This window comes from Lemur catta, chromosome 7, assembly GCF_020740605.2.
Source record: "Lemur catta isolate mLemCat1 chromosome 7, mLemCat1.pri, whole genome shotgun sequence".
NCBI lineage: Eukaryota > Metazoa > Chordata > Mammalia > Primates > Lemuridae > Lemur > Lemur catta.
Genome location: NC_059134.1, coordinates 60,353,002 through 60,366,269, shown reverse-complemented (window position 1 = coordinate 60,366,269; position 13,268 = coordinate 60,353,002). Strand labels below are relative to the sequence as shown.

The window sequence follows — 13,268 nt, the reverse complement described above, 5'->3', positions numbered from 1 at the left end:
TAGTCACTGTCCCCACTTCACAGTTCCTGGTTCCTATCACAATTGGTGCGCTTTCAGAGAATTGCTACAATCCAATAGTTTTCAAAACTTATTTTTAAATAATGGAACTCTCTTTTTCAAATATAGTTCAAATTAAATCTAATTAGGAGCCTCAATATCTAATTAGGCCTCTAATAAACTAATGGATCTAGGTAGTAAGTTATCAAAGGCTCCTAAAATCATTAGGCAAATAGCTGATGGGAAATATTTTAATGAACAGATCAAGTGGAGAACACCTGAGCCCACTCACTAATCTTCACAAAAAGAGAGAAAATCAGATATAGTTGGATATTCTTGCAAAAAAAAAAGGAAAAAGATTGAACTTGAATCTGATCAAGCCTAGGAATTCAACTATCAATTTACTAAAAATAATAGGGGACATAGAAATGTTTTAAATAACACCATAGGGAGACAATAAGCAAAATCTAGAAATTGAGAAACTCTTCAGGACAAATGATCCAGTTTCAACACAAAATTGCAAGGAAAAAAAAAAACGGAGGAAGCTATGAATTAGAAGAGACTTGAGATTTAGATCAACTAACAGGTAGACCTTATTTTGAATACTGATATAAACAAACCAACTTTTCAAAAACAATTCAGTCATTAAGGGAAATTTAAACACTACCTAGTTGGAGTCCACTTGCTCTAGGCTTCTTGGGCGTGGCTCTGGGTAAAAAAAATAAATAAATAAATAAATACTGTCTAGTTGATGATATTAAGGGTTTATTATTTTTTAGGCATGATAAAGATATTTTGGTTATATTTTCAAATACAGTTCTTTTAGAGATATATACCGAAGTATTTACAAATGAAATGATACATCTGGAATTTGCTTCAAAAATAATCCAAGGGGGGTGGGAGAGTAAAGATAAAACAACATTGATGAGATTGGCCACAAGTGCACCATTGTAGATGGTGAGTAATGGATATATGAAGGTTCATTATGCATATTACATAATGAACATATATTATGTAATATAAGATTATATAATATGTACATTATATAATATATAAGGTATAATACATGTTATACTTCTCTAGTTTAAAATTTTCCATAAGAAAAAAGTTTTCTTAAAAACTTTTTTTATTTAGTTAAAAAACTAAGGCCTGGTGTGGTGGCTCACACCTATAATCATAGCACTTTGGGAGCCTGAGCAACATAGCGAGACCCCCATCTCTATAAAAGTTTAAAAATTAGCACAGTGGTGTGCACCTATAGTCCCAGCTACTCGGGAGGCTGAGGCAAGAGGATAACTTGAGCCCAGGAGTTTGAGGTTGCAGTGAGCTATGATGATGCCACTGCACTTTAGCCCATGTAAAAGAGCAAGACCTTGTTTCAAAAGGAAAAAAATGACCTAAGTGTGAAGGTAGAGATGCTATGGTTGAGACACGTGAGAGGAGCCTAGAGCTCTTCTCTATGACTTATCTCTCCCACAGTGATTCCTTAAGCACCTCTGGGAAGCCCTAGGACACCTGAAAACAGTTTGAAAACCACTGCTGCATTGGAAAAAATACAGTTACTAAGAGAACCTGGCTTCAAATCTTGGCTCTGCTGCCTTGATAGCATGATACCTTAAAGAAACCCTCCAAGCTTCATCTTACACTTGTGCAAATACGGCTACCTCCCACAATAGCAATGAAGATCAAATAAAATAAGAGACTGAAAGTGTTTTATATTCTAAAAAGTATATATGATCATTGTTAGGGCAACTTAGGAGACAATTTGCCTTTTATTCCTGACAGTAAAGTTAGTCAACCCTCACCCTACCCGCACCCTTCACGCCAATCCCTTCCAATCTTCAGCAAATACACATAAATATTCTGTGAAGAAATGAGAGGCAGGAATTAAGATTCACTCAGTGGGCAATCCCCGTATTCCTGGCCAGCTCTAGTATACGTGTGTGGTAGTTATGGGGTTAGGGAAGAAGGTTAGGAAAACACCACAGAGATTACTTGAAAATTTAGCCTCACCCTAAGATCTAGGTCTCTAAACTAATAGTGCCAAGTGATTAAAAAAAAAATTAAGAAGTAAAAGTCACTTGTGATGAAGGCCAACCATTAGGGAGAAAAAAAATCATAGTGTCAGTGACAGTTTAACTGCCTTATTCCTAAGTCAGAAATAGTGGGACCTATCCTTTTTGTAAAAACTTAGATTATCCTTCACAGCCCTTCATGTTTTGAATGATTTTGTCTATAAACAAAGTGCATTTATTGAGAAATAATTCAACCTTTTCAGTTGTGTTTATAATCACTACTTTTTCTTTTCAAAATGTTGATCCAGATTTTAACCAACCATATACAATTATCAAAGCTTCATATTAATATTGTTATGAGTTAATATTGCTAATGAGCAAGAAAGTGAAAGCAAACATGTAGATATTCAAGCACTGGGCCCTGCTACCAGTTGCTTATTTTGGCTCTATACTTGTGTCCAAGGTCACTCACTCACCGGATAGGTTTATATCCTATAATGCCATCAACTGCCAGTCAAAAAACCAATCAGCATGAGCAAACTGGTGTTCACACAAAACTGGCATAACTGAAACCAAAATCAAAGATACTTTTATTACAGGTAAATGTACAATTTCCATTAGGCTTGTTAAAATATCAAAAGCAACTTAAATACATTTATTCATTCAAAAACAAATGTTTACTAAGCATCCTCATCCATCCATGGCTAGGCACTGGGGACAAAACAAATAAGATACAATATCCCTTTACTACTTTCGTGGATCCCTAAGGTTCTGGAAACCACAGGCCAACAAAATTAGGAGAGTGATTGAGGGGTGATATTTTTATTCCCTATGAACACACCAACAACTTGCCAAAAGGCAGCCTGCTCCAAGAAGTACCTCTCAAAAGCACAGCCCTACCCTGGAGATACTAGCTGCCCCACTGCTAGACAATCAAGAAAAGGTTTCTCAGATCAAGGTCTTTGTTGAATTGTAATTCAACAAACATTTGCTGAATTTCTATTTTGTCCTTGGGACACTGTGCTAGACAAGGGATCAGCCTGTGGCCCTGAGGCCAAATCCAATACAACACCCTGTTTTTATAAATAAAGTTTCAATGGAACACAACCACACATGTTCATTTAAATATTGTCCATGGCTGCTTTCCTGCTACAACTTGCCATATGACCCATCAAGCCTAAAATATTTACTATCTGGACCTTCACAGAAAATGCTTGCTAACCTCGATGCTAGATTCTGCAGATGTAGAAATGTATCTGTATCTTGATCTGAGTGGTAGTCATATGGGTATACACATTGGTAAAAATTCATCAAGCATTTGATTCATTTTATTGTATATATACCATAACTCAATATTTTTTTTTAAAAAAAGAAATAAAGAGTAATCAGTCCCTGCCCTCTAGCAATTCCAAATCTTGCAGGAGGGCATAAAAGTAAACAATTACACTACAATGATGAGAAGAATCATAACAAAGGGCTAAGCTGATAAGGTAATGGCACAAAAGAGAAAATGAACAACCTAGGTAGGCATGCAAGTCCAAATCTTCATAGAGAAGATAACTGAAGTATATCTTGAAAAATTAATAGGTACATGCCAGGAGAGCAGTGGTAGGAAAAGAGAGATGGAGGTGAAAGGAGGACAGCATATGCAAAGACTCAGGAAAAAAATGACATAACTTTAGGAAATGACAAGTATTCACAGAAACACTTAGGTAAGATGCTTGTGAAGCAATGTCTAAAGCTGAGACTGGAGCAATACAAAGGGGTCAGATCATGGAGGGACTCGTATGAAGGACAACCATGTAATTTATGATCTAAACAGGGTCACCTCTGAGAGTAAAAGAGGGCCAGAAAAATAGATGTAAACAAAAACTATTCCAGGCAAAGATGATCACCCTACTTGTATGCCACATTAAAGAACTTGGACTTTGGCTGGGCGCAGTGGCTCACACCTGTAATCCTAGCACTCTGGGAGGCCGAGGAGGGCGGATTGTTTGAGCTCAGAAGTTCGAGACCAGCCTGAGCAAGAGCAAGACCCCGTCTCTACTAAAAATAGAAAGAAATCATATGGACAGCTAAAAATATATATAGAAAAATTAGCCAGGCATGGTGGCGCATGCCTATAGTCCCAGCTACTCAGGAGGCTGAGGCAGAAGGATTGCTTGAGCCCAGGAGTTTGAGGTTGCTGTGAGCTAGGCTGACGCCACAGCACTCTAGCCCGGGCAACAGAGCGAGACTTTGTCTCAAAAAAAAAAAAAAGAAATAACACTAATAATGGCTAATATTATTGAGCACTTACTCTGTGCCAAGCACTATTCTAAGAGCATTAAACATTAATAATAACTGATTCAAGAAAAGCTGAATAACTTGTCCAAGACCACAAAGCTATTAGAAAGTGGAGCCAGTACTTGGGATCTAGCGCTATGCACTTAACTTCATGATACACTACCTTTTTTTACTGAATAAATAAAAATACTAATTGAATCAGTATCCCTGGTATCTAAACAGTGCCTGGCACTCAGCAGGCATTCCAAAAATAAATGATTCAGGTACTAAGGAAGAGATAGCCAGTAACCACATCTCCCTCCTTCCAAAGAAACAGCCTGGCCCACCAAAATATAAGTATATATCCAGACCATGGGGGAAGCAACATAGTGCAGTAGTTAAAAACATAAGCTTTGGAGTTAAAACATCAAATTCTAATTAGATTTGAGTCCTACTTCCACCAAGTACTAGATATGTGACTTTAGATTCTTCATCTATAAAATGAGAATAACAATATCTATGTCATTGGCTGTTGTGAGAATTAAATAAACCTGTAATTGACATATAAGTACTCAGTACACATTTGTTTTTGTATCATAATAATTAACATTATTAAGTATCTAATCAGGGGTGAACTTAGCTGTAGCTCAGAGTTCCTGTGACTTCCAGGTAGGTCCCATGGGACCCCAAGTCCTACCAAAGTTGATTATTTTACAAGTTTAGAGCTCAAGTTGATATTGTACATAAACACAATATTTCATGGAACTTTAGACTTCTGGCCCAATGCCTAAAGAGGTGAAAGTCCTAAGGGTGAGGTCCAATCCCACTGTTCAAACAATGCCTTCCAGAAGCAAAATCAGGAAACCACTACCTCTCATTGACCTAGGGGATGATGAAAGAAACCATACTAGAAAATACATTTAAATACAATATTCTCTTGAGCTTAAAACTTCAGCCAAATCCTCACTACCAGCCTGGGAAGACTGATTCAGTCCAAGAGGCTGGTAGGAGAAGCCAAGAGTCCCTGCCAGTGCTGCTGGGTACGTAGCTCTAACAGGGGTGATAGAAAAAAGTTCTAAAGACTTCTGAAGTGCCATAAAATACCCTCTGCAATCTCTGTGACAAACTTAGAGCCTCTTGGATGTCCATCCCTATATTAGCACCAGAAAGAGATGATCACAGAAGGGATGATCCCATAGATGTGGGAAAACCAAATGGACCTCCAGAGATCACCACCTGGACTGGCCCCCTGCTCTCAGATTGCAAAATACTTATCATTAGCTTCATTTTACAGATAATGCAACTGAGGTCCAGAGGGAGTAAGTGACATGATCCAGGTCAGACATCTAACAGGCAGCAAGAAAAAAAGACTATCTAGTCTCTCAAAGAGTAGCAATTTTGATGCAAAGGTAACAATCATGACACTCAGCACATATGGTCAGGTGGTAAGGGAGATTCCAATGAGGAGCTACAGCTATGGAAAGAAAGAACAGGAGTCCAAGCCTCAGAGTAAAAGTCCCTGCTCAATATACCCCTCACAAAGTAAAAGGACCCCCTCCTTGCTTTTACAGCTCCTTTAATACTTACTATCCTGTAACACCTGTTCACCTATCTCCCCACTCAATCAATGATAGTTCTTCAAGGTTATGCACCTTCTATTCTCCTTATCTATATTATCAGTACCCAGCCTAGATAACTGCACCTCCTGTTGACTTTGAAAAGACTCAGACTAGCCCTACTCACCTCCACAATATTAAAAACAAGGTCATATACCCCGTTAGGTGTCTGTTAGCCAAGAGGCTAGAACCTCAAAAAAGAGCCTAGATAGGCTGGGCACAGTGGCTCACACCTGTAATCCTAGCATTTTGGGAGTCTGAGGTGGGAGGATTACTTGAGGTCAGGAGTTCAAGACCAACCTGAACAACATAGCAAGATCCTATCTCTACAAAAAAAAAAAAATTTTAATTAGCCAGGCATGGTAGCACACACCTGTAGTCCCAGTTACCTGGGATGCTGAGGCAGGAAGATCACTTGAACCCAGGAGTTCAAAGCTGCAGTGAGCTATGATTGTACCACTGCTTCCAGCCTGGGCAACAGAGCAAGACCTTGTCTAAAACAAACAAACAAAAAAAAAAAACACTATATGGCAATGGGCAATGTTCCAGACTCTACAGTATCTCTACTAAGGACCTGAGTTGTAGTATTAAACTGAACACACTCTCATTTTCTAATACTGCCCATTGAGAAGGAAGGGAAGTGCTCCTTTGTTTTAGCACTTCTTGTATGGAAAAGCTGATCTCCTGGAAAATTTTGGGTACATATCCTGGCAAATAGGATCTAGCAAAAGCCTGAACCCCACAAAAGCATCTTAATCATTCCACCTTGCTGGACTCCAGGGCTGAAAATAGCCCCAAATGAAAAACAAGCAATGTTGACTACTTAACCAGTTTCATAGCAAAGGCAATCCTTAAACCGGCTGAAGAGGACAAACCCCTCACTCCTTAACTCAAGCAGGGTTGGAAGCCTCACCTGTTTCTGGCTTCGTAGCAACTGGCATAGCTCTAGCACATCTCAGGCTTCATCTTTCCAAAAGATCAATGGAACAAGTGCAGCACAGGAAAGGGTCTTCTGCAGTAGTCCAGCACTGCTTGGAAGGGTGGTGGGGAAAGAGATTTCTGGGCACAGAACCCCTATTCCTTCATCAAATTTGAAGGTGAAATGAAAGTCTTCAAAGCATCCCACACCCCAAAGACCCATTCTGTACCTCTGCTTCCTCTTCTGGCAATGACCTTAACAGGTTCCTCCATCCAGGTCCCATCTCAATGCTTATTTAAGAGTAAGCTTACCTAATCCAAAGTCAGAGTCCGTCAGCTGTAGTCTCACATACCAAGTCCATCTCTATTATTTACCTTGACCCATGCCATTATAGAGTCCATTGTTTCCAGGTCTATGTCCCCCAATTTATTAAGCAGTTCTAGATACAGGGCCAAGGTTTCATAATGCCCATGTTTCCAGTCTTGCCCTGTGTAGTAGAGCCAGGCTCAGAACAGATGCTTAAAGGCCAGTTTGCTGGAGAGCAAAAGTGAACAGGTACAGTAATATGACAGGAAGTATAAGGACAAGAATGTATCCTGCCTTACTCTTCCTGAAGGTCTTCACCCAGTGCATGCTGCCCTCTGGCCCTGGACTCAGGCTGGGTTTCCCAAGCCTCTTCTTATTACCAAGCTCATAGTCATCTCTCCCTCCTCTGTGCACAGTCCTATCTAAACTAGACCCTGGATCCTTATCATCCTAGATATTTGTTTCACCTCCTAGGTCTGTTTGGGAACTCCTTGGGTATATGGCCCAAGTCTCTCTTCTTATAGCACAAAACACAATACCAGCCACAAAGAAGTCCACCAAAGGTATTCATAGAGTGAAAAAAATCATTTTCTCTCAAGCTTTTAATTGGTCATCAGTGAAATGAATGTCTGTCACTGGCATCTCTCACCTGATTGTTCCCACAAGCTTAGGTTATCTCTCTTTCTCCATTCCCTCAGCTGGTTCCCAGGGAATGCTCCATAAAGAATTCAGGCCAAATGGTTCAGCCCTATATTTGGCCTACAATAGCGGGATATTCCAGATGTCATCAGCACAGAGACAACAGCTCATTCTTCACATCCCACATCCCTCAAACTGGGAGGAATGACTCATCCATGCCAATCCTTAGCCACCAAAACTGGACAATGCTGCATCCTCCACCCACCCACTGGTGGCCCCATGTCTACGATCATGCTCTGAAGGCTCACATCCAAAACTGGATGGGCCCATAAGTCTCACCTTTGTGGGCTGAAATCCTGGAGGAAGACTTCCAATCAGAAAAGAAAATAAATTACAATTTTCTACAACGGTCTTAAAACCAACAGTTCTCAGCAAACTCAAATTATCTTTGTTTTTATTGAGATATAATTCACAAACATTATAATTACTCCTTTTAGATTATGTAATTCAGTAGTTTTTAGTATATTCACAAGGTTGTACAACTATCACCACAATCTAATTCATCACCCCCAAAACAAATCCCATATCCATTAGCAGCAACTTCCCATTACCCCTTCCCCCCAGATCTTGGCAATAATTAATCTACTTTCTCTCTGTCTCTATAGATTTGCCTATTTTGGACACTTCATATACATGGGATCATATAATATGTGGCCTTTTCACTTAGCATGTTTTCAAGGTTCATCCATGTATCAGTACTTCATTCCATTTTATAGCTAAATAATATTCCACTATATGAATATATCACATTTTTTATTTATCAGTTGATGGACATTTGGGTTGTTTCCACTTCTTGGATATTATGAACAATGCTATTACAAACATTCATCTACAAGTTTTTGTTGTGAACATGTTTTTAACCCTCATAGGTATATAGCTAGAAGTAAAATAGCTAGGTCCTATGGTAACTCTATGTTTACACTTTGAAGCCAAATTACCTTTAAAACACTTTAACTCATGCTCTGCCTTCCTCACTGTCAAGACCTTTCATGATCAGCGCTACTCTCCAACACAGGTGCAGAAGCCCAGTGGCTAGTGGCTACTATTAATATATTGGACACCATAGATATAGAACAGTCCCATCATCACAGAAGTTCTACTGGACAGCACTAGTCTAGAAGTATAAGGTTATTAGAATGATTATAGCTAACATTTAATGAATATTTACAATAGGCCAGACACTCCTCAAGACCTTTTTAGGGATTATCTTTTTCAATCATGATAACAATCCTATATGAGCACTATTCCCATTTTATAGGTGGGAAAATTGAGGCTTTTAGAAGTTTAATAAATTCCCTAAGGTCACAGCTAGTAGAGCCAACATTTAAACCCAAAAAGTCTGACTCCAAAGTCTGCTTTCTTTTTTTTTTTTTTTTTGGTTCACTTTATTCAAATTCATATATTTCTTTTCTCTGTGAAACTGAGTAGAACTGAGGAGGAATCAAAGAAAGCCTCATATATTAAATTCTTAAATAGATATTTTGAATTCAATGTAAGGGTCAATAGGAGAGGCACAGGTTATGGGCCTTGTCCCAGCAAACAAAGCCACCCAAGCAGTCCTGCAAATTAAGGAGGATGGCAGATCCCATTTCTTAAAAAAAATTCTTGAGGGGAAAAATATAAAACACCTAAATTTCAAAAGCTACACTACTACCATACTCTTTGATCTCTCTACCCTAGAGTGTCCACAGATAGTTTCAAGGTATGTTTTCAATGATTCAACTTGTGCAAACATATGCAAATACGTTCTTCATTAGCAGTCCTCTTTTGGCAATTAATTGCAAGCAATATGCTTGGATTAGAGGTCCAATTTCCATTCGAATGCGGTTTCTTCTCTTCCTGGCAACAAAGCCATTTACAGAGATCTGGAAATCACGAGCTTCCTAAGGGGGAGGAGGTGCTATTCCGGTTCACCTGAAAATATCCTTTCAGATTGGCAGGTGTTTTATAGTCCCCATTCAAGACTCGGTGTGTGTTGTTGATGACGATGGGGTCCGGGTTACCATAGTTGGGTGGGTTTGCATAGGGGTCATAGCCGAGCCGAGCCAGCATGGGGGCGATCTGGGCCATGTCCCGCACTACGTCCCCAGGGATGTGACCAGTCCACTTGGAGAGAGCTTCCAGGTTCACAGGCTTGATGACCTGGTCTGTGGACCGCTCAATCTTGGATAGGGAGACGCCACCTGGCTTGCCAATGAGGTCCTCGTGGTGCAGAACGGCGTCACTCCAGGCGATGCCAAGGAAGTCGAGAATGAGCTTGAGGGAGCGGTGGGGGTGCAGCACCAGCTGTTCGTAGTACACAGGCAGGCACTTGTCCTTGCCCACCTCCATGCACTGGGCGTACATCACCTCGATTGCCTTATTCCACTTGATGAGGCAGTCGCGGTAGCTACTGAGGTCAAAGCCAGCGATGGTGACCTTGCGCGTGATCATGGAGTGCACTGAGGCCCGGCCGTCCCGCACCATCAGCAGGAACTTGGAGTTGGGGAACAGGCGCGACAGGTAGACCGAGGACTTGAGCATAAAGGGGTCCTTGTTGCAGAGCACGCGCGCTGGCTCGCCGTGCTTGGCGATTACCTCCAGGATGAAGGCCTGCATGGCTGCATCCAGCACCTCCTCCGTCACGCCCACCTCATCCAGCCGCAGCTTCTCGTCTCCAGACTTGGACCAGGCCTGGCGTATGGCCAGTACGCGCGGGATGATGCGCGTCTCCTCGCCGCAGCGCACCTCAGGGTGGGCGTCCAGCATGGCGCGCATCAGCGTGGTGCCACTGCGGGGCACGCCGCCCACAAAGATGAGCGGCATGGCCTTGCCATAGCGGTACTCCGCGTGGTCCGCCCCCACCATCACCAGCTCCTCCTGCTCCGGCCGCACAACCCGCCGGGGGCTGCGCAGGCCCGCCAGCACCGCCCGGCACTCCAGCACCTGGTGCCCCAGCTGCACCGCCAGCAGCAGGGCCAAGGCACAGCCGGCGGCCAGCAGCGCCCTGCGCATAGAAAGCCGCATGCCTAGCCGCGGGTGGGGCAGACCCGGCCTGGGGACCCGACTCCGCGACTTAAGCGACAGGCCAGCGGGCGGCCTGCCGGGCTCGCATCTCCCCGGGACACTCTAATCTCAGGCCTCCGGCCCTTGTGCCTGCTCACCAAAGCTGTCTGCCAGCAGAGCCTGTGCCGGAGCGCAGCGAGTGGCCCCGCACGCGCAGTGACTCCCGGCTCGCCAGCCGCCCCGGCAGGGGGAGGGGCCAAAGTCTGCTTTCTTAACCACTATACTACACATAGATGATTCTAATAAAGGCAAAATGTGTTAATAACCACAAATTAGGTCCAGATAAATAGTTAAGGGGCTTCAAATGAGTAGAGTCACAACTGGATGTAAGAAAAAAAGAAAAGACTTCATTAAAGTAGCATGGAAAAAAAACTAATCTCAACCTATTCATTCTGTATTCAGGGCCCACTCAAGCACTCTCTCCTTCAGAATGTCTTCCTGCATGACTCCAGTGTACACTAATCTCACCTTTCTCTTTCTTTAACATATCCTTTTATATTTAGCTGCTAACTAGTTAAGAAATTACCTGATTTGTAAATTCTCCAAAGACAAGAATAGAGACCACATTTTAGGCCAGGCGAGGTGGCTCACGCCTGTAATCCTAGCACTCTGGAAGGCCGAGGTGGGCAGATTATTTGAGCTCAGGAATTCGAGACCAGCCTGAGCAAGAAGAGCAACACCCCATCTCTACTAAAAAAAATAGAAAGAAATTATATGGACAGCTAAAACTATATCTAGAAAAATTAGCCGGGCATGGTGGCTCATGCCTATAGTCCCAGCTACTCGGGAGGCTGAGGCAGGAGGATTGCTTGAGCCCAGGAGTCTGAGGTTGCTGTGAGCTAGGCTGACGCCATGGTACTCTAGCCCAAGTAACAGAGCGAGACTCTCTCTCAAAAAAAAAAAAAAAAAGAAAAGTTTTCCCCAAAATTATGTTTTTAAAAAAGATTAAAGTCTTGTATCCAGAATGTATTAAAAAACTCCTACAACTCAACAACAAAAAGACAATTAAAAAATGGACAAAGAACTTGAATAGACATTTCTCCAAAGATACACAAATGGCCAAGAAGCACATGAAAAGATGATCAACATTAGTCACCAGGGAAATGCGTATCAGCCCAGGAGTTTGAGACAGGTCTAGGCAACATAATGAGACCCCATCTTAAACAAACACAAAACAAAACAAAAAAAACCAAAAAACCACAATGAGGCATCATTTCACACCCATGAGGCTGACTATAATCAAAAAAAATGGAAAATAAATGTTGGTGAAAATGTGGATAAAGTGGAACCCTGGCACATTGCTGGTGAGAGTATAAAATGGTTCAGCCACTCTGAAAAACAGTTTGACAGTTCCTCAAAAACTAAAAATAGAATTACCATATAACCCAAAAATTCCACTCATAGGTATATAGGAGTGGAATACCCACAAGAATTGAAAACAGGGAGTCAAAAGGTACATGTACACACACATTCTTAGCAGCATTATTCATAACAGCCAAAAGGTGGAAACAGCCCAAATGTCCACCAATGGATGAATGGCTAAACAAACAATGGTATACATTTACCCAGCTATAAAATATTACCCAGCTATAAAATATTACCCAGCTATAAAAAGGAATGAAGTACTGATACACACTACAACATGGATGAACCACCAAAACAGTATACTAAATGAGAAAAACCAAACACAAAAGGTCACATATTGTATGATTCCATTTATATGAAATACCCAGAATAGGTAAATCCATACAGATAGAATGCAGAATGCCAGGGGAAAGGGAGTGGGGAAAGAGGGGCAACTGTTTAACAGGCATGAGTTTCCTTTGGGGTGATGTAAACTAGATAGAGGTTTTGAACTAGATAGAGGTGGCGGTTGCACAACACTGTGAAAGTACTAAATGTCACTGAATTGTGTACTTTAAAATGGATAATTTTATGTTCTGTGCCTCAATTAAAAAAAAATGGCCTATGGCACCATACTCTAAAAGGCAAAACTCAAAAGTCACTAACTTTTCTCATCCAGCTGCCCCTTTCAGACCCTCCAGGAAGCCTGCTCTCCCATCCCACAGCCATCCAAACCTGCCATTTTAGCAATGAGTTATGTCCCTTGGTCAGATATTCTAGTCATTTCCTGTGTGTCAGGCAGTCTGAAGTCCTCAGTAAGAAAGCAAGCTCCCTTTTAAATAGGATCCATGTAGTCCATTTGTCTCACCCTGTTTCCCTTACAGCACAGACCACCTCATGGGTGGAGAGTAGGGGAAAGGGGTTGACTGACCTTTCTTGAAGCAGCAGTTTGGAATGGTGCTTGCTAGCAGAGAGCTGGAGGCTAGGTGGCCAGGGAGGCCAAAGATACAACTATTGCACAATGGTCTGGGTCTGATTTAATTTTCTTTGGGGGAGTGATGG

The 13,268-nt window shown here is 41.7% G+C and overlaps 2 protein-coding genes across 4 annotated transcripts in view; both read right to left on the bottom strand.

The window, feature by feature from the left end:
• STIM1 (stromal interaction molecule 1) overlaps positions 1-13,268 on the bottom strand; it is a 170,562-nt gene that overhangs the window by 134,755 nt on the left and 22,539 nt on the right. The gene's annotated exons all lie outside the window — the stretch shown is intronic.
• LOC123642325 (protein-tyrosine sulfotransferase 2-like) lies at positions 8,546-10,988 on the bottom strand. The gene has a single exon (XM_045557326.1). It carries the CDS (start codon positions 10,821-10,823, stop codon positions 9,690-9,692), a length of 1,134 nt encoding a protein of 377 aa, XP_045413282.1. The 5' UTR covers positions 10,824-10,988; the 3' UTR covers positions 8,546-9,689.

Bases quoted from the DNA above. Each gene is read 5' to 3' on its own strand.
- LOC123642325 (XM_045557326.1), bottom strand. From the start codon at position 10,823: ATGCGGCTTTCTATGCGCAGGGCGCTGCTGGCCGCCGGCTGTGCCTTG.